This window comes from Anabrus simplex, chromosome 5 (genome assembly GCF_040414725.1).
Source record: "Anabrus simplex isolate iqAnaSimp1 chromosome 5, ASM4041472v1, whole genome shotgun sequence".
In the NCBI taxonomy this organism is placed as follows: domain Eukaryota; kingdom Metazoa; phylum Arthropoda; class Insecta; order Orthoptera; family Tettigoniidae; genus Anabrus; species Anabrus simplex.
In genome coordinates, this window is record NC_090269.1 from 325,726,836 (window position 1) to 325,749,438 (window position 22,603).

Consider the following 22,603-nt stretch of genomic DNA (forward strand, 5'->3'; position numbering starts at 1 on the left):
TGTTCTCTAAAAGAAAATTCAAAGTGCACGAGTATAACACGTTTTCGTAATAAATGTGTAAATAACCTGTCCGATAGCAGCTGTTAACTCGTTAGAAATAAAGGCTGAAGTAAACGACCACTTAATTTTAATGTTATATACAGAAATTAAGTAAGAATGTGATACACAAAGATACAGCAGAGTACATCACAGATTTCAGAGGATAGTTTAGATTTTCTCACGTCTAGTTAAATTTCGAAAAGGTTATTTAAATGTAAAGTTGTAGCGAGGGGTCATCATTTCTCTATATGCCTTTGAAATATATTTTCATGATACATACTCTATAAAGTTACGTTAGGCGAGTCTGTCTGAAGAAGAAAACTGAAACGTTTCCCCACAGAGGCCTCCGGAGTGATAATACATTTTTTTCAGATAGGAGGCTTGCAGACCGAACACTAAAAGGCATAGCAGTCTTTAATGATGAAATTAAACATACAGTTTCAAGTAGTATAGCTTTTCGAAAAATAACAAACGAGTAAAACGTAGCGTGGATATCATCCGCAAAAACAAAGTTTTGAAGAAACTCATTGCCATTTCATACCGATTATAATGAGTATGGGAGTTTTCCGCAATTTCTAAGAAATATCAGATAAAATGTATTTTACGTCCAATTAAGATGAAACTTCACACATAAATAGACATGTTTCGACCCAGCACTGGGTTATCCTCAATAGGACGAGTATAATAAATTAAAACCATAGAAACACACAAAATGAAATGTTGGTGAAAAAGTTTTTAAAAGCATGATGAAAGTTTAAAAAAACGGAAATGTTAATCGTTAAAACAATTTTCGAACAATGTTGTAAGAAGTTAACCGTTAATACAGATTTAACTTGAGATTCATAATCTGTAATGAAGCTATTACGATTACATTCACCATAAAAACACTATAATCAAAGCAACATGGCATGTGGCTTTAGTGCTGATAATATTAGGAGATTTTATTTCCACCGAGCATGATATTCTTATCTGTAGGCATATCTTGCTTATGCACAGTCATAATTGAGTAAGGCGTACGAAGATGACAGTTGACTAACGTTTGGCACACGCACCAACAAATTTTATTGGTTGTGACAAGCAAAGAACAACATGCTGGGTATTTCCATTTTCGAACCAATATTGGAACATTAAACGACATCCAGCTAAACATCGGATGAACATTGTTTATGCACTGGAAGATAGTGCAAAACATAGAAGTCGTTTAGGTAGACGTTGTCCAAGGCTTAAGAACTAGTCACAATAGAGTAAATTAATATATTATTTTGGGTCCACATTTTCAATACATTTTGTATTAAAAAGGTGGACCCAAAATAATATATTAATTTACTCTATTGTAATCACAGTTCAATACGGATCTATCATTACGAAACTTATTTCTTTTAATTAAGAACTAGCCATCGTTTCTGCAACTGGCCTTAAGAATTCCTTAAATCCCACATTTATAACGACGACATTTACAATAAGATACAAAAGCTGAAAAATAGAAAACCAGCTGGAACTGATAAGATATCGGAGGATATACTAAAAAACAATGGGTTGGGTTATAGTACCTTATCTGAAGTACTTATTTGATTGTTTGCATGAAGGAGCTATGCGAAATGAATGGAGAGCTGCTATAGTAGCTCCTGTGTATAAAGGAAAGGGTGATAAGCATAAAGCTGAAAATTACAGGCTAGTCAGTTTGACATGCATTGTATGTAAACTTTGGGACAGCATTATTTCTGATTACATCAGACACATTAACAAAATTAATAACGGGTTCGATAGCAGGCTGTTCGGGTTTTAGGAAATGTTATTCTACTGAAGCTCAACTAGTAGAATTCCGGCAAGGTATAGCAGATACAGCAAGATATAGGGTAATCACATAAATGGGATTGTAAATAAAGGACACAGATCACTGTACATGATTATAGGGGTACTTAGGGGTTGTATTAAGGAGGTAAAGACCGGGCCGAATTGGCCGCGCGGTTAGAGGCGCGCGGCTGCGAGTTTGCATCCGGGAGATAGTGGGTTCGAATCCCACTATCAGCAGCCCTGAATATGGTTTTCCATGGTTTCCCATCTTCACATCAGGCAAATGGTGGGGCTGTACCTTAATTAAGGTCACAGCCGCTTCTTTCCAACACCTAGGCCTTTCCTATCCCATCATCGCCATAAGACCTATCTGCGTTAGTGCGACGTAAAAAAACTAGGAAAAAATGTAAAGGAGAGGGCATGTAAGACACTGGTAAGACCCCAACCAGAGTGTACTTCCAGTGTATGGGAGCCCTCAACAGGATTACATGATTCAAGAACTGGAAAAAGTCCAAAGCAAAACAGCTTGATTTTTGTTCTGGCTGATTTCCAACAAAAGAGTAGCGTTACAAAAATGTTGCAAAGTTTGCGCTGGAAAGCTTTCGGACAAAAGAGATGAGCTGTTTGACAATGTAGTATGTAGAAGTTGCAACTTTAATAAAAACTACCCTTCCAATACATAACAATCATTATATTCAGGATAAAACCATTCATCAGATGTTAGAAGTTTCACTTCATAAGCACCATCAACTAGGAATAACTTAACCCACTGCCATACTTTGGCGGAACCTTCCGTCATGCGATCGTAAGGTGACAACATACTTTGACGGATACTTCCTTCCTAATGCACGGAACATTTATAACTTCATTATCGCAATTACCTGGTCAGAGATTTATTCTGTCTGTTTTGCAGCCTACCCGATAGATTTCAGATGATACCTGAAACTATTTTCTCTGTGTAAATAGTAACCCTGAGCTGAGATACGGAAAATAAAAAGCACCTCAGTTTGCCGCTATTTGTAAACAATCGTGGCGGCATCCAAGCACGGCATGGATGAGGTTAAGTAGGATGCTAAAGGGTTTATTTTGCCACCTATAATGTATTGAATATGTGGCAAAATAAACCCTTTAGCATCCTACATATAGTATCTTCAATACGGATTAACAATGATATATATCACTTGCAATGGATGAGGTTATTCGTAACTGGCTTGAAAATAGTGCTGTTGAAACTGGAAATGATTCTCTGGAGAGTGAAAGTACGTCTTCTTCAACTGACAGTGATGAAGGTGATTCCGACTTCAGTTCTGAGGCGATAGTGCCAATCGAATCTACGGGACAAAACCAGAATGTAACACAGGCGGTTAAGAACTCTACCAATGATACTTGGAATTGGGATCTTGTTGACAAAAGCCTGTTTCTGTAACATGCAAACCGGTTTCTGAAATTCATTCTATACTGAGGAGGTTGGGGAATAATACAAAAGAAATTGACGTAGTGAATGAACAAATGAACGAGTAAATGAATTTCTAACCCCACAGTTCCGGGATCACATTACAAAGGAGACCAATGCTTATATCTCTAAATTTCTTGCTAATTTATCTGCTACCCTTGAAACCAGTAATAGTTACGAACAAAAACATTGGTTTCCTGTTACTATCGATGAGCTAAAAGCTCACTTTGCTCTGTGTATTCTTATGTCACAGACAAAAAAGCCTGCAATGCAAAGTAATTGGCCGAAACAGAGTAATAGAAACTCCCATATTTAGTGAAAACATGCCGGGACACCTCCGAAGCAAAGCATGACAAACTTTTTTGTTGCCAGTTGCTTTACTTTATACCGAAACAGATAAGTCTTATGGCGACGATGGGATAGTGAAGGGCTAGGACTGGGGAGGAAGTGGCCGTGGCCTTAAGGTACAGCCTTAGCATTTGCCTGATGTGAAAATGGGGAAACCATGGAAAACCAGGGCTGACGACAGTAGGGCAGTGACAGACTAAGAAAGGTCAGACATGTTATAGATTTACTTTTGGACAGGTTCAAGTTTGTGTATACTCCAGGAGAAAATATTTGCATTGATGAATCAATGATGAAATTCAATGGGAGACTGTCATTCCTTCAATATAATCCACCCAAGAGAGCAAGATTCGGTATCAAGGTGTACAAAGTTTGCTCTTCAGAGAACGGTTATTGCTGGAATTTCAAAATATACACTGGGAAGGATTATGAGTGAGAATGAGGGAGGACCTAGTGGGAGGATTGTTACTGATATGTGTCAGGAACTTCTGGGTGTTTGGAGAACTTTGTACAGAGATAACTGGTACAGGTCACCATTTTTTGTACAAGATTCTCCTGGAACATAACACTCGTTATTGGCACGGTTAGGGCAAATAGGATGCATAGGCCTCCTAAGTTCAAGGAAACACAGCTGAAGAAGGGTGAACTACCTTTCGTTTCAGCGAACAAAATCTTAGCCGTAACATGGATTGACAAAAGCCTGTGCACTTTTTGTCAACTCAGCACGGTAGACCAGATTTTGTTAACAGTCCAATCAAAACGAGAGAAGAAGAAGCTCAAACCCAACCTGGCGGTCGATTACAATAGTGGAATGGTTGGGGTCGACTCTCATGATCAGCGACTGGCGTCTTTCCCACCCATGAGGAAGTATGGAGGAAGTATGCTACAAAAAGATGTACTTCTAGCTCCTTGATAAGGCATTACTGAATTCCTTTCTCATTTGGCAAATTCTCAACCCAACAATGAAGAATAAACACTTCATAGCATTCCGCATCAATGTTGCAGAACAGTACTTAGAAGGTGCTCAAATATCCCAGTACCCCAGCAGAGGCCGTCCCCACACTGGTACCACCCCATTAAGACTTCAGAGTCAACATTCTGGGCACTTTCCATCCAAAATTGCCCCTACAGAGAAGAAATTAGTGCCATCCAAACGATGCAAGATGTGTTACACGCAGGGTCTACAGAACGAAACCTCTTTTCAATGCATCAAATGCGTGGTTACGCTCCATGTTGATACTTGTTTCTTGGTGTACCATACAAAAACTGACTTCTCCAAACCACAAAATAATGATAAAACTTGAGAAAAAAAAAAAAAAAGGTAGTGTGTGTCTGCAAGTTTCCTTATGTGATTAGTCAAATTTAAGTTAAAGTGACTGAAAAATAAATGGTATGTAAGGGGATATTTCCTTTCACAAGTAATGTGATTTCCACATACCTCACCACGCTTTAATCTATGAAATGAAATGAGATCACAGCTCGTAATTCCACATCAGCTCACTCCTAATGGAAAAAACTGTTCTTAACCAAAAGCATTCTTGTGAATTTTTATCAAAGTACGTAATATCAGACGTTTTATATGATAAGAATCAGGGACAGGGCTCCGACCTACCTTGGATTAAGTTATTCCTAGCTGATGATGCTTACAAAGTATAAGTGAAACATGTCCTAGATCTAACATCTGATGAATGGTTTTATCCTAAATATAAGGACTGTTTATGTATTGGAAAAGTGCTTTTTATTAATGTTGTAACTTCTATATTCTGAAACCCAATACGGTTCTATAATGAGATTCATAACTTGCAAAGTGGTGTGTTCCGGGCTGTCAGAGGAGAGATGGCGTGGACTGGAATGGCATTAAAGACGAATCAGTTTGAGTGGTGTCCTTAAAAGTAGGAAAGCTCACAATATGAAGATAAAGTTGGAATAAAAGAGGACAAATTGGGGGAAATATTCATCTGCAGAGAGGGTAGTTAGGGACTGGAATATCTTACCAAGGGAGATGTTCAACAAATTTTGAATTCCTTTGCAATCAGGGAGATGTTCAATATATTTCCAATTCTTTGAAATCACTTAAGAAAAGGCTAGAAAAACAACAGACAGGGAATCTGGCACATGGACAACTGCCCCAAATGCAGATCAGTAATTATTGTTATGATATCATGGATTCAGGGGGTCTAATGGACTGTACCGTGAATGACCGATCTAAAGGCTGGTCTTCAGTGATTAACATTTAACGACATCATGTTACAGGTTAAAAGTGTGAAATGTTAACTGGTGACACGATCAACATGTTAAATGTTGAATACTGTTTCATTTAACAGTGTCCACATCTAATAAACATGTTATGCAGGTATGTCGTCGCTCCTACAGCAACCAAACGTTCCTGAGTTGATCTGGGAGTTGGTATTGGATACCTGCATCTTAAAGGAGCCAGCATATTCCAGCAACTCAAGGATTCCTTTCCATAACATCTTTTTAATATGCACTGGATTTATTATGAATCTCTTTCAGAGAGTTATTTTTTAACATAGTGCTGCACAATATCTCACATGGTATGTACTTTTACGAAACCGTACGTGTCTTTACATTGTTTAATTTCTTCGATAATTTGTGTTTTGATTTTTCTTTAGGCTGAAGATGACCTAGTACTAAGTCGAAACTAGTCCCTAATCATTTATGTAATTTAAACTATTCACATTTTGTATTGAAAAGGTGGACCCAAATAATACATTAATTTACTCTATTGTGATCATTGTAAGTACCTAGGTGCTAATACAGGTAAACCCTGTTATAGACAGATTCGTTATCTGCGATTTCACATATATGCGATTTTTTTTTAAGTGTAGTGCTGCCATCTGTTAACCATATGTGGCCTACTGCTGGTACAGACATATGTGCCGAACTCTGTAACGTACAAATCGCGCGCCAAGATTAAACGGGGCAAGCGCACCTCTACGTTCATCTTCTGTTGTGTTTGTCGAGATGTGAATCATCAGTTCCGGTTAGTAGAGCTGTGAAGTTGCAGTCGACAGGTTTTGCATTTAAAACACCCGGTAAAAGGAAAGTAGGTGTGCCTGTCAAAGGGAAGAAGCGAGTACCAAAGTCGTAATCTTTAGAAACAAAGGTAGAAATTTTGGATCGAATTAAGAAAGGCAAGCGTATTGTTGACATTCAGCGTACTTTGGGACTTAGCGATTCCACTGCGAAAATTATTCGTGACTGTGGAATCAATTCAAAAAATTGCTCAGTCTTCTACTACCTTATGTACGACTAGTGACCAAATCTCGCTCCGAAACGATGGAAAGAATTGATTGGATTGAGCATCACAACCAACAACACATGCCTCTCTACGGAGCTGCTATTCAAGCTAAAGCAAAGAGCTTTTATGCAGAGTTTAGTTTATTGTGTGTTTGACTGTTACATTTTTAAGTGTATGAAGTTTGCATTAAAATGCGTTTCAGAAACATGGTTATTTTTTGTAAAAATACTAAGAATCTCTGCTATTTTAAACTTAATGTGAGCAAACTGAATTCTCACCTTATATTTTACATGTAAAATTACTCTCGGTCTATGCTAATTTGATATGCGCAGCAATTCCACGGAACGTAACTATCGCGTATAACGAGGTCTACCTGTATAAGAAAAGATCTTCATTGGGGCAATCACATAAACGCAATTGTAAATAAAGGGTACATCTCTGCATATGGTTATGGGGGTATTTAGGGGTCGTAGTAAGGAATAAAGGAGAGGGCATATAAGTCACTGATAAGACCCCATCTAGAGTATGCTTCCAGTCTATGGGACCCTCACCAGAATTACTTGATTTGAGAACTGGAAGAAATCCAAAGAAAAGCAGCTTGATTTATTCTGGGTGATTTTTGATAAAAGAGTAGCACTATCTATAAGAAGAGAAGGGTCTACCTATGCAATACCATTAGCTTGTATACGGTCCTATATAACTGGGACTAGGTTCGACCCCATATACACTGGGTCATCTTAAGCCACGATCTAATTGGAAAAAACATATGCTCACATACAACCAATGATAAAGTAAACAATCTGGTAAGTCTCAATTTACAATCCAAATTTAAAACATTGATGAAGTCTGACAACACACAGAAAATTGAGATCAAATGGCACATCAAAACTGCTGCGGTTGGTGTCGAACTATATTGTTGCTCCTACAGCAACCAAACGTTTCTGAGTTGATCTGGGAGTTGGTATTCCCGACCTGTATACACGAGCCACTTAGTTTATAAATTACGTTTTGTGCAATAGCAATATGTGTAATGGTTTGTTAAAAGGGAACATTAATAACTTGAATAAGTATAAGCTATGAAAAGAGTAGCATTACAAAAAGTTGGGGCTGGGAAGACTTGCGAGAAGGGAGACGAGGTGCTAGACCAGCTAGACTAAGTGGTATGTTGTGAGCTGTCAGTGGAGAGATAGGATGGAATGACATTAGTAGACGAATAAGTTTGAGTAGTGTCTTCAAAAGTAGGAAAGAACACAATATAAAGATAAAGTTGGAATTCAAGAGGAAAAATTGGGGCAAATATTTGTTTATAGGAAAGAGAGTTTAGAGATTGGAATAACTTACCAAGGAAGATGTTCAATAAATTTCCAACTTCTTTGTAATCATTTAAAAAAGGCTAAAACAACAGATCAGGAATCTGCCACCTGGGCGACTGCCCTAAATGCAGATCATAGTGACTGATATTGAACACTCAGAAGACCACATAAAACAATCTGCGATGAATCTCTCCATTTTCAAGGACTGCAACAGACAAGATGATCTAAGGAAAGGCATGTTTATACCGTATGCCTACTGTACTGTTACTGCTAGATGGATGGTGATCAAGAAGCAATTAATTGAAGGTATGGTTAGATGGTGCAAATGCAAAAGATGGGGTGAAGAGAAAACCACAATGGTGCAGAGTACCATTACAGGATCAAAAAGAGAGATTTATGGATGAAACAGAAGTGGATGGACAACTGTTTGCTGATCACAGAATGAAATAAATACAGATATTACCTTTCTTCAGTCTCTGCATGAATCAACACCAAGTGCAGTGGACTGGTTGTCGAAGCTGGACATTCTAGTTTAATTACTTCTATATTTTAATTTACATGTTCATTGTATATTTTAACACATGCTTGTAAATGCCATATGATGATAATAATAATAATAATAATAATAATAATAATAATAATAATAATAATATCTTCAGAAGGCGATGGCAAAGTATTTTGAAAAGCTTTATAATGAGGATGACTGCTCGAAGGAAGAAGGAGATGAGAAAATGGATATAATAGATGGAGGAAAAAAAGAGAATCCGATAACAGAGTTGGGACTTGAAAGGGCAATGAAAGCAATGACCGCCATATGGAAGGCTGAAAGGATAAATGAAGATTGGCAACAAGGAAGCATTGTACCACTGTTCAAAAAAGGAAATGGTAAGAAATGTGAAAATTATAGAGGTATAACCCTACTATCACATGGGCTAAAAATAATGGAGAAAGTCATAGACAAAAGATTGAGGGATATAACATCGTTAGAGGAAGAACAATATGGCTTTAGACCGAATAGATCAACTTGATATTTACAGTGCGAATGATAACGGAAAAACATCTGGAAAGGAACAAGGATATCATATTCGTACTTTTGGATTTGGAAAAAGCTTATGATACAGTTAAGAGAAAACATGTATTGCCTACTGAAAAAGAATGTACCAAAATCATTAATTAACAAGATTAAAATGATGTATCATGAGAGTAAAAGCAGTATACAAGTGGGGAGTGGTGACTCTGAAACATTTTATACAAAAAAGGTCTCGAGCAAGGAAGTGCACCGTCACCATTATTGTTTATTATATTGATGGATGAAATCATTAAACGTGTAAAACAGAGTATCAGTAGTGATGAAGTGAATGGTTTGGTATTTGCAGATTATGTGGTGATTTGGGGAAAGGGAGAAAAGGAGAAAAGGAAGCACAAAAGAGACTTAGACATTTGGAATGAAAATCTGAAGTAGTTTGAAATGGTAATTAGTAAAAAGAAAACTCGTCATCCACTGGGGAAAAGAGAAAAAGAGAAGCCAGGTGAACATAGATGGAGAACGGTTAGAGAATGTAGAACAGTTTACATATCTGCGTAGCATTATTAATGGAAGTAATGAAATCAACCCTGAAATTAATAAGAGACTAAGTAAAGGTACAACAATTTATCAAGTCAGAGAGCTTTTATGAGATGACAAAGTACCCAAGAGAATGAAATTAACATTATAAAAACAGTATTTCATACCAATTGTAACATACGGACTAGAAACGCAGGTAACTAATAAGAGACGAGATGGTATGATCCAAGCAGTAGGAATTACATTTTTAACTCATTGGGCCCGAACCACGGAACCGTTCCGTGCTTCGTCTCGGTGGACCAAACACCGGACCACGGAACTGTTCCGTTGTCTCATTTTACTACGTAATTCTACTTTTCCTCAAGAGATGGCAGAGTGAGTTGCATTTGTGATTTGTGTAGGGACTCTTTCTTTGCAATGTTATATGCTCTTGGTAATATATATCGATAGTGTGCTTGGTAATATTAGTTTGAAGTGGGCTATCTCTACCTATGAGATTTGCTTGTAAACAAGATGGCTGCCAGTATAGAACTGATATTTACAGATATTTAGGAAGTAATGATGATTAGGAATGTAATTTTTTCAGTGAAATTAGTAATAATATTAGTACTAGTGTGAGCAATGCTCCTGAATAACAAATAGATGTGGAAATCGAAGAGAAAGTACAAGGAGAAAACTGGGTTACAGCTCAGCAGGTGGACTGAGTAGGCCTACGGTCCCGTGATGCTAATAAAATAAAGTGTTTTACTGTATTCCTTGTTCCGCAGTTTGTGGTATGGAAGCCTTTTGTGTTCATGTATATCTAAATCTTTAATGGTCTTGTAACTAAGAAATTTCTCATGATATGAAGCGACACTATATTTCCTACAAAATAATCCCAGCGCCAATGCAGTTTCAATCCAACAAATATGCAGGGCTCAATGGGTTAAAAACATTGGTTAAAAAGACAAGAAGAGATAGAATTGAAAATATTAAAATCAGAGAAGTTCTGAATATAGAACCGTTAGTACACAGGATACAGAAAGCAAGGCTGGTTCGGACATGTAAAAAGAAAGGGAAAGGAATGGGTAGCAAGAAGGAAATTGGAAATACAAGTTAAGGGAAATAGACCAGTTGGAGGACCAAGAAGAGGGTGGATGGATCAGATTTCGAGGGACATTAGAGAAGCTAGATTGGATATGGCGGAAGTGGTGGAGCGGGAATAGTGGAGGGACAGAAAGGAGTGGAGGAAGTTTGTAAACCACACCCGGGCAACTGGAGTGGGATGATGATGACGATGACTACAGAAAAAATTAAATGTAACAGTGAACGATGCCTATCAACTTTTCCGTATACTCGTTTCTTTAATATATACTTGAAACTTCCGATAATTCGTAAAAAAAATTTTGACAGTATAATGCTTAATCTGCAATTTACCATTGTAAAAGGAAGTTACCTAATCTTGTTTCCATTTTAGAGGATTGAACATTTCTAGTCAAACATCTAGCATGGTTTTAGAATACAATTCAAATTGAACATTTCAATGATGAAGGTTGTCTTATAAGCTGGTTGTTAAATAAAATAACTGAAGGGTAAACCATACGCAGAAGTATGTTCATCAAATTTCAAATTCATCACAAAAGAAAACAGGTATGCATGATATATCACTTGTTTTTTTTTACTTGCAACATTCTATGGCATATCGCGAGATGGCATATTGTAACCTATGCTCGTCAATTCTAGGATATAAACCAAAGACATTCCTTAAACACCCTCTGCCATACATACCCGCGCATGATATAAACCTGAATAAACCTGGCTGAAACCAGTGGGAATTGGAATAACAAAAATGTGCTATATAACAGGGTTTAAAGACTCCGTGGCTCAGGCGGCAGCCTCTCACCGCTGGATACCGTGCTTCAAATCCCGGTCACTCCATGTGAGATTTGTACTGGACAAAGTGGAGGTGGGACAGGCTTTTTCTCCAGGTACTCCGGTTTTCCCTGTCATCTTTCATTCCAGAAACACTCTCCAATATCATTTCATCTGTCAGTCATTTACAATTGCCCCAGAGGAGTGCAACAGGCTTGGCAGCTGGCATATTTCCTATCCTCGCCGCCAGATGGGGGCTTCATTCATGCCATTCCTGACCCGGTCGAATGACTGAAAACAGGCTGAGGATTTAATGGGGCAATGACAGCGGGCAAATATGCCAATTCTGAAATTTTAGTCTACTGAAGGCGAGAAACCCTCCGTAGATAAATAATGGAATATTTGGAAACAGAAACCAATATAATCCACAAAATATGAACAGGGATTTACCTTGTGCCTTAAGGGCTGAAGATTATGCTGCTGATGACCTTGTGGTTGCAAAGTAGTGGCAGCTGGAGAGCCACCTTGAAGCCCAGTGCTAGGAGCCTGCCAACACACAATTATAGCAGTCTTACAGTAGATTGTCAGGTTAGTATAGTGCAGACATTACGTCCACACACAATCCCATCGACTACTAACTATTCTTCCTCCAAGTAAAAAGCAGAAATCTTTGAATCAAATTTTCACAATTTCTAATACATGTTCCTGGAATATTGATGGCATGAAACTCTTAACGGTGTATTTGTGAAAATTATGATTTCAATATACTGGATAGTTCCAACATACACTATTAAACTGAAACAGTGAAGGTTTTCATCTTCACTGAATATATTTTAGCAAACATTGTTACAAGAAAACAACAGTCCTATACATCTACTGCTACCACCCGTAACTTCCCACGCCCACTAGCAGATACAATCTAGCACAAACATTCTGAAGGTTCCTCAATAGCCCTACTGTAAGTATAGTCGAGTAGTATAACCACAGAAGAAGTTGAATATGATTTACAGACCAGTGATTAGGAAAGTATAATCTCCTTGGCTGTATACCTTTAAAAAGTACATAACACAAGAATAAGTTACTAAAATTCTACACTAAACTTGGAATGTGTGGAAAAGCATTGAAGTTAGGAGTGATTCTATGAAGGTCATCTTCTAAAAAGAGAATTTTGAAGCTTTCTCAATCCAAGTCCCTGACGTGATAATTCTACCTAAAGCCACTACACAGCATATGGAAGGTACACTAAAATACCAACACAACAGGAAATTAAATTAAAAGATAATTTTGCATGGTCCAAAACTTAAACTACAAATGTGCGGATGATGTCAATTCATTTTAAAAACACGCCCCCAATATAACATTCACATTTCATTACCAAAATATTGTACAAGAATATTTTTAAACCAACTGAATGATGAGACTAAGGAGAGAGCATGCCAGATATTACAGAAGATAGACAAAATAGATTCACAATAGTTCGCAAAGACATCCTTCACATTAAAAACCTGAACCTTAACTAAGGCTAAACGAAACAGTTTATTTTCTTTGAAACTGTAGTACTGTCAAAACTGTAATGTCTACGTTACACAAAATGTAGTTGACAACACAGTCTAACTGCACGGAATATTTTACCTTGACAGCAGCAGCAGCAGCAGTTGTTGCACCTGGCATACTACTACTGTAAGTTGGCTGGACTTGAAAGGGTACACTTCCTGGCATAGCTTCACCTCGATCGGAAGGTTTCAGTGGCCCAGGAGAAAAAGATGTTGGGACACCTGAACCTGAAAAATAAAAAATGAATAAACTCACAAATGGAACATCAATTCCTTCTGTCCAATATCAATGAAGTAAGCAATGAGTTGAGCCTTAAAATAAACATCCACAGAACAAAATTCATGCTAATCAGGAACCAGAAATTTGCAAACACAGGCATCATCCTGGACATGAACACCACTAAGAGTACCTAGGATACTAGCTATAGGAATAAAAACCAGAAACAGAATTGCAGGAACCATATTTCTGAAATCTTGCGCACTACCGTGACTTTCAATTCCCTTAACTGGCATGCAATGAAATGTTGTTACTAGTGCTGCTTTACAGTATTGAAAAATGGACACTAAAAGCTCTGTCAATGAACTACTTGCCAGCCTTTGAAACGCGGATGTATCTCAGAATGTTCATGATCCCATGGATAGGAAACATCATTCCAAAGCCAATGCGCTCCCCACATGTGTCTGAACACCACTGCAACAACTTTTGTACATTGCTTGCACATATTCCATGATTTGTTTCCCAAAATGCTCTGGGTACAATACAGTAAGCCTTTTCTAAGTCAGGGAATGTCATAATATCTCTTCTGCATTCCCATTAAATGCCTCATACAGAAGATAGGATCTAATGTTGATCTTCCTCTTCAGAAGCCATATTGCTGTTCCTGTAACTGTCCCTCCACCGTTCTTGTTCTCTTCTACTACACTTTCAAATATTTAAATTAAATACAGTATTATTATTCCTTTACTCCAGTCATCGGTTACCAATTCTTTCCTTTCCAAATAGATCTACATAGCCAATACTTGTAGACCAAAAGGTCCTGCTGTTTTTATCATTTCCACACACAATTCATCCAATCTCGCTTTTCGTCTCACTTTATTTGTTTGACAGAAGTTACCACTTCATGCATTGTGATTTCACTCTTGGATACAGTCTCTTCACACATTCATGGGTTCATTAAGTAATCTTTTCATATTTACCTTATCTCCTCTCCTTCACCTTGACTAATACTTCAACCCTAATTTCAATTTAAACAACATTTCTGAAAAACCCAATATCCTACTTGACTTCCTAATTCTTCTTCTCAAAAATTCTAAAACCCGAATTCAATATTCCATGCCTTACACAGTTCCTATCCACATTCTCTACCTCCAATAACCCACCCTAAACTACCCCTCCTTTATTTCCCTATCCTTTCCCATCCTCTTTTAACTTCCAATACTTTTAATCTCTTATCTACTAATCCTCTTCCTTTATTAACTTATCCTATCTTTTTTTTTTTTTTTCACCTCTCCTCTGGGACCCCCCTCCCCTGCCCCCTACTTTCCAAATTGAGCTGTATACTAGTATACTACAGTGCCACCTGCATTTTGGGTCTTTACATTCAAATTTAAACTCGTGCCTTGTGCTGCCTTGGACTACCTCAATTACGACCTGAATTCTTATCTTCAAGAAGTAGCGCACTGTGCATATACGTTTTTCATTTGTTTCTGGTATTGCGCTTTTTAACCTTTTTCTCTTCACAATTGTTTTTTACACTGTTCTAAAGAATCTACAAGATCCTTACTTACTTCAATTATATTGAATTGTATTTTATACATATAGATACATACATTTTCGCAACCAAAACAATTACAGACTGGATCACTAAGCAATTCACCAAGTTCCGTCGGCATTTGAAAGCACAGCACCGGGCATTGAATATGTTGCGCTGATCTTCAGGAGCTAGCAATTTGCCTCAATCAAGTGACTCGTCTTCGATTCTACAAAATTCTGGGACTTCATATTTACTAAACTGTATTGCGACTTCGCGCCTGATAGTATATGCAGGCTGGCTCACTTAACTGTTCTCCGCTTCTCGTAAACATTTTGAGACAGTGCCGAATTTTGCGCGTGTTGTGCTACCATTCAGAAGATTGCGCCTTAAGTAACTGACCAACTTCTTCTAGATTTTACTATTTAAAATCACGCAGTGCCTATCCCCATTATCTTATATTGCTTCTTCAACTGTTTTTGTTCAAGACTCATTCTTTAATTTCTTATTTACCTACGCATTATTTTTGCATTTCATTTGGCTGATGATGACCCAGATTGGGGTCGAACGGTACCGCTCCCGCTTATAATTAAACAGGTATGTAACACCACATTTCTTATTTACTTGTACTGAATAGGTTGAACTACATTATTTGTTATTTCAATTTAATTGTGATACAGTTCACTACGGAACATCATGAAATTTTTATCTTTAAACTCGCCAGCATTGCTCTGACATACACTGTTCATTTCTTTCTTGTTTGAAAAGCTTCTAGGCTGAATATGGCGCCTAAACTTGGCATGAACATCAACCCTCTTGCGCCCATAGGGTAGAAATGCGTAGAGCAAAAGCTGAGGGCCTGCTGTCAAAAGCGTAGTAAAGTGTACTTGTACTTCTAGTAGCATTTATGAGTCATCTATCGGCAGACAAATATAACTTACTGTTACTAGCATGTGCACTTCCTAGAGAGCAAAGATAAAGAGTTTTCTTCTTTTAAAACCTTAGCAGGCATATTAGAACGTGAAATATGGAAGACAGTGACATACTGTAAACAAGCATGTTGGCGCTTTCGCATGAAAATGTTTTAAGCGATAACTACATTATTATTAAGAAGATGTACAATATTATAGGGAAGGATCCACCTTTCAATACTCCGTGGTAAAAAGTAGTTACAACCTGTTTATTGGGACCGGTTTCAACACATTTCAAGTGTCATCATCAGCCAATTAGCGAAGATCTTAAAACAACTAATATATTGAACACAGGCAAAATATTAACATTGTATCATATTGTAGCAATTCAGTTAATGTTCAAAACACAATAATCAACTTTAAATTACATTATTATTGTCGTCGTAATTCGTTGTATGTTAATTTCTTTGTAGGTACAGTAGAGTCCCGCTCAACCGATCTTCGCTTATCTGACATTCCGTGTTATCCGACACTGGTAGACTTAATTTGAACTTTAGGTGGAGGCAATTCTGGGACATCCGGTATGGAGGGTGCGACCGTGGGACAAGCACTAGCAGTCATGCGATAGGACCGGGTTTTTCTCAAGGACAGGTACAGCGAGTTTTCAGTCATTGTTCACTGTAGTATTGGTTTGGTGCGGATAGTTTTCATATCCTCTGTGAGTATGGTGAGTAAAGGGAAGAAAGTGATTGTCTCTGTGCAAGACAAGTTGAGTGGGGTAAAGAGACTGGACAAAGCGGAAACTCTTCGAAAAGTGGCTTCAGGTTATGCTGTTGGACGTGTTACAGTGGGAGACTGGAAACATAAGTGGGAAGAAATTGAAAACTGGTGCTCTACCAGAGCAACAAGTCATACACTGACAATTAGAAAAACAATGAAAAATGTGAGTACGAAAAAGTAAGAGAAGCTGTATTTCTTTGGTTCACTCAAAACCGGGAAAAAGGCCTGTCAATATCTGGCCCCATTCTGCACGAAATGGCGGTCTATTTCCAAAGGGAGTTTAATGAAGGGGACCCTAATTTTACTGCCAGTGCTGGGTGGCATGATCGGTGGAAAAAATGGTACGACATTGGGCAGCTTAATATCTGTGGAGAAAAACTGTCAGCTAAATCCGATGAGGTTGTGAAATTTAAAAGGGAATTTCAAGAAATAATTCTTGCTGAAGGATTAACCAGTGATCAGATTTTTAATTGTGATGAGACTGGGCTGAATTTATAGATGTTGCCATCAAAACTCCGCAGCCCAAGCCGAGACGTCTGCACCTGGCTACAAGCGTAGTAAGGAAAGAGTTACTGTTCTTGCCTGTAGTAATATTACTGGGAACTTAAAAGCAAAATTGCTTATGATCGATATAGCAAAGAAGCCTAGGACATTTAAAAACATTTCTGTTCATGTTCCTCCCTCCTCACGTAACTTCATAATGCCGCCAATGGACCAAGGTGTGCTGGAAACTTTAAAGAGGAAATATCGGCGGAAACTCCTTTCACCCTCATAGAGAAAACGGACAATCACAACGACATGACCTTGGGAAGAAGTTGAAATGACATCATTGGAAAGTCTTGGAACATATTGCTGAGGGAGGTTGAACATCGACAGGAGGTGGTACAAGAAGACATGGAAAACATTGTTTCCTTACTAAATTGCATTCCTGGCTGTGAGCATGCTAAGACTCTACATGTAAGTTGTGTGCACAAGATCAGCTGTTTGAACTAACTTACCATGATATTATTGGTTTTGTGAATGTTAACGAAAATGAGGATGAAGAAGGAGGCATTGCAGAAATAAAAGGAGAAAACTATGACTCACAGTGAAGGATTCTTGTCGATGGCTGGATCTCGCACCAAGAAAACGTGAATTAGCAGGGAAGCAGACATTGTTGACACGTTTATTTTTGTAAGACATTTGGAATGTGTTCGTTCAACACTGCATCTACTGTACAATTGAATTGATAAGTCAACAAATGGAGTACCGTAAAACATATTAATACAGTATAGCCTTCCTGTTTGTTTATTTTCAACATTTTTCTGTATTATTCGACATTTTCGGTGATCCGACATACTCCAGGTCCCGTTTAGGTCGGATAATCGAGACTCCACTGTATTATATTATTGTACTTAGGATGCAACATGTTAATTTATATTGTGTATTATAATAGATATTTTTATGTACAGTAGGATAGCATAGTAATTTGTTTCAGTCTTTTTTCCTCATGTATTCAGCACTTTTTATTTATATTTTATGTTAATTATGTCTTTCACTGGTTAAATGTAAGACAGGGACACATGTCCCTAACTTTGCCAGTTAAAATAAACGATATCCATCTATCTACATTGAGCGTTTGGTGAACGACAACTATAATTCTGGCTCAAACTGTTAGTAATGGCTTAAGTTAACTCAGTGAAGTGGGAAGTGAAAATGAATGTGATAATGGAAAATATCACAGATCATTAACTTGGACAATAGTGCTGCCATCTGGTAACATAGGCTACTCTAATGACGAGCATAGTTCGTTCCAGATTTTTTATGACCTTTCATGGCCTACTGTGCGGTACCAATCAATCACTGATCTGTCTATCTCCAAGGTGGCAGATTCCCCATCAGTTATTTACACCCTATTTTCTTAAGTGATTAAAAATATGAAAGAAGCTAAATCATATTTCTATGTTTATAAGTTTTTGTACAATATATATTTTTATAAATGTCTGAATTTTCAGGATGATGGCTGAAATTTCTTTAATTCTGGGGAAAGACTAGGAAGGAATACGACTAATAGGAAACTGCCAACTGGACGACTGCCCCAAATGCAGATCAATGGTGACTGATTTTAAATGCAGTTAAATGGTGATTGATTGATGGTCCCTTATTATGGAAGACACAGCGGCAAGCAATACATTCAAGGAGAGCCTTACCAAGGAGTGGCTAATGGAAACAATACCATGGCTCAGTTACTAGGACCTAATTTCAGAAATACCAGAAGGTACTCAACTCAACCTTCAATATTTTACAACCTTTCAGCTGTTGGAAATGCAGCAAGCGAAAGGTCATCAAGGTACAAGTGGCGTACATCAAATCGAGGGAAAAAGGTCCATTTCCTGAGATTCTTTTCTGTAAAAAAGGGAGAGAGAGAGACGAGGTAGTTACCACCAGTTAACACGACATGACTAAGATATCATGCTGGTACGGTACAATGATCATCATGTTACTGTAGCCTCGAGTGTGTAGTCACACCTGTAGAACATGCCAGAAGATGGGGTAATGAAAAGATGTATTGGATCAAAATGTATCTTGTTATGGTATCCAAAAGAAAAAAGGAAATGGTACCTGCCCGTTATTTTATTCTTTATGAACATCTCCATGAACAATGCATGGTAACTTCACTGTTTACCCCCAAAGGACCAAGAGGTAAATCTGTAGAAAGGGTCAGCTTCACATATATTGATTTTGTGCTGCTCCGCATTCTAACGCAGGAAGACCAAATATGCCTTTACCTCCCCCGTCTGATCACCTGATGGGGAACGTGGGTAGAAGCTGCGAATTCTATAATGTATGTTTCAGTAAAATTTAATGATACTTTTTTTTTTTTTTTTTTCAATGTAAGTTAAGACAAATACTTAACAGTGAGTCTGTGCAGCTCCCTGAGAATGAGAACGTATCTTCCAATATCATCCCTCATTTGAAATATGCGCCAGCGACTTCATGTGAAGTTGAAAACAGTTGCGTTGGTTTTTGGGGCATAATTTTTGTTTTTTCAAATGATATTTTGAGGCCAATTTTATTTCCAATGTTTTTAAGTTCTGATATCTGGGTTCGCGCTTCTTTTATGTCAAATGCTAGTAATGCTAAATCGTTGGCAAAACCCAGGCAATTTATTTTGATTTTTTTTCCTATCTTTTATTTTTGGGGGGCATTTCCTAAACCATTCCCTCATTACCATTTCTAGAGCAAAATTAAACAATAGTGGTGAGAGCCCATCTCTATGCCGTAATCCAATTTTAATTTCACTTATGATTTGGTGTTAGTGAAAGTCAATTTTATCATATTTATTGATTGAGGTGTAGTCCAAAGTGTCTTAAAATTTTAAACAGAGATTCTCTATGGATGCAATCGTAAGTTTTCTTGAAATCTACGAATGTTATCACCATATCTCTGTTTCTTCTCCTGTTATAGTCCATTATCAACTTAAGACTCATGATCTGATCAGGACAGCTTCTCCAGGGTCTGAAATCTCCTGGATATTCTCCTAGTTCTTTTTCAAATTGATTAATGATAAGATTTTGTATGTTATGTCTAGGAACAAGTTTCCCCTGTAGTTATAAGGGTCCGGTTTGTCTCCTTTGTGCAGTGGGTGAATGAGGGCTGTTGTCCAGTGTTGAGGTAATCGTTCTTTCATCCAGATAAAGAAAAGTTGCTGATGGAGCTCAACTTTTGCTGATCTTCCTGCATATTTCCAAATTTCTGCAAAGGTCTTCTCCTACTGCTTTGTAGTTTTTTTAAATTTATTCAGTGCTTGGTAGACTTCCTTCCTTTATTGTGGGGGGATTGTTGTTCTCTGGTGGTGTTTTTATTGGAGTGTTGGTATCCAAGTGAAGGAGTTCTGTAGGTTCCTACCCAGCTAATCAACAATGGTAACAATTTCTTGTAGCACTGCACGCATAGGGAGATTTGCGGAAAACTTTTTTTGTTGCTGATAGTAAACCATTCACTTCAAGAAACCATAGACAAGGCACCTGCAGCATATAGCATATAGGATGCAGCATCTGAGTAGAGCGCCAACACTTTTTCTTCGTTAATCCCTAGCTCTAAGTCCATTCTTGAAGAATCGCAGAGTTATATGAAGTCTCTGGATCATATTTACTTGCTACAAGATTTGCAATGAAACGACCCAAGGCATCGACCAACTTGCCAATGGCAATCCATATCTATGTATCGCGAAGTTCAGCCTTAATCAGTCCCATTTTGTCAATGTAGCAGGTTCAAATAGTTTTTCCGGAGTGTTGATTCATCCAGAAAATTGAAGTTGCAATATTTGTGTAGCAATCCTTGAAACTTCGGCACTCCAAGTTTTTACCTTGGTATGTTTGCAGCGACAATTGCCATGCACAAATCTTTATTAAATTCACTGGTAGAGGATGCAGAAACGTTTCAGCACCCCTTGTGTAAGAAGAAACTGTTTCTTAGTGGAGCAAGTTTTTTATTTCTCACAAGAAGGTCATTTAAAGTTAATAACATCACTGATCAGTACTGAACTAATAGTTACAATACAAAAAAAGAGAAAAATGTTCCACCTTTTCAATACAATAACACTGTTGCACGAATCAATGTAGCAACATATTTAATTTATTAAGGGACCGGTTTCGACATCTGTCCACGTCTAAATGTAGGGTTAAATGAAGGAGTTATATCATGTTCAAGTTCATGCTTTCACATCTCTGCACAATATTTAAAATGAAATTTACCGTTGGTCTTTATAGCTATTGTTGAGAGTGAAGGAGAATTTCCTGTTGTGTATGTTTATCAGGAACTCAAGGGAGACTTCATTAGTTAGTCGGAACATAGAAAAAAGGTGAACTCTTCTCAGAAGAACTCTTAAGGTTTCACTTTACTTTCTCCTGCCTGCTGGCTCTTCAGAAATGTGTGCGCGTGTTTTATATTCAGGAATCATTCAAGAAGATTACTTTCGCACTGCAAGATGTGTGGTTAAGGTTATTTTTAATATGTATAACTTTTGCTTTCTCAACGATTCATTTGTTTCTATATTTGTCCCTGTTTTTATCTCCTTGTAAGATGTGTATTGTTTAATGTAACGCCTTGTGTAATATAAATGCCTACATGCTGGCCTATTTCCCACATTTTGGCTGATGATGACGCCAAACAGCGTCTAAACTAGTTCCAAGTGCAAGTACATGTTATAAATAATCTATAGTATTTTTTGTATTGAAAAGGTCCCTTTAAGTTTTCCTATCTTCCATCTGTCCACGTCATCATCAGCCTACACAAAAATGGCAAGAAGTTAACACAATTGTACCACTTTACTGACCCGTAACGTAGATCAACCCAAAACAAACTACGATTACGGCAGTAAAAAAAACAAGGAGAATAAGAAATAACTACAGTAGCTGAAACTCCAGAGCTAGTTAAAATAACACAAACAGGAAGCGTAAACATACACCCACAAAACATTGTGTTAACTTCTTGCCATTTTTGTGTAAGCTGGTGATGACATGGACAGATGTCGAAACCGGTCCCTTAATAAATTAAATATGTTGCTACCTTGATTCGTGCAAGAGTGTTATTGTATTGAAAAGGTGGAAGATTTTTTATCTTTGTAGCACAAGAAGGTCAGTTTTTAAATGCTGTTCTAATTGTGACTTCATGGAGCACCTAATACGTTTGTCATACACCGCACAGCATGATTTCACCATCACTTTTAAAGGCTTCACCAACTGAAATCCAATTTTAACTTTGACGCTAGTTTGGATGCAACTGTCGCCATAGCAATTCACTACCTGTGACTCAGAATGTGCTTTGAGCAAGCGTTTTGTTTCGCAGGTTGTTTTTACCAAGCGGTTATCCCAACCGCAGGGTAAATTTCACTTTGTGTCATTCTCCGTAGCAGCAGCAAAATGTTGTTGACCCAACCTTCACACTGTACCGTTACTTCTTATCGGATGTACAAACCATCAACATAGCTAAGGGATGCGATTCTT

The 22,603-nt window shown here is 37.7% G+C and overlaps 1 protein-coding gene across 1 annotated transcript in view; it reads right to left on the bottom strand.

The window, feature by feature from the left end:
- Sin3A (SIN3 transcription regulator family member A) overlaps positions 1-22,603 on the bottom strand; it is a 528,152-nt gene that overhangs the window by 405,493 nt on the left and 100,056 nt on the right. Inside the window, exons 3-4 of the mRNA XM_068227644.1 lie at positions 13,254-13,402; positions 12,072-12,167 (exon numbers count right to left, since the gene is read on the bottom strand). Of these exons, the coding sequence (XP_068083745.1) occupies positions 12,072-12,167; positions 13,254-13,402 (245 nt within the window). The remainder of the gene's footprint in view (positions 1-12,071; positions 12,168-13,253; positions 13,403-22,603) is intronic.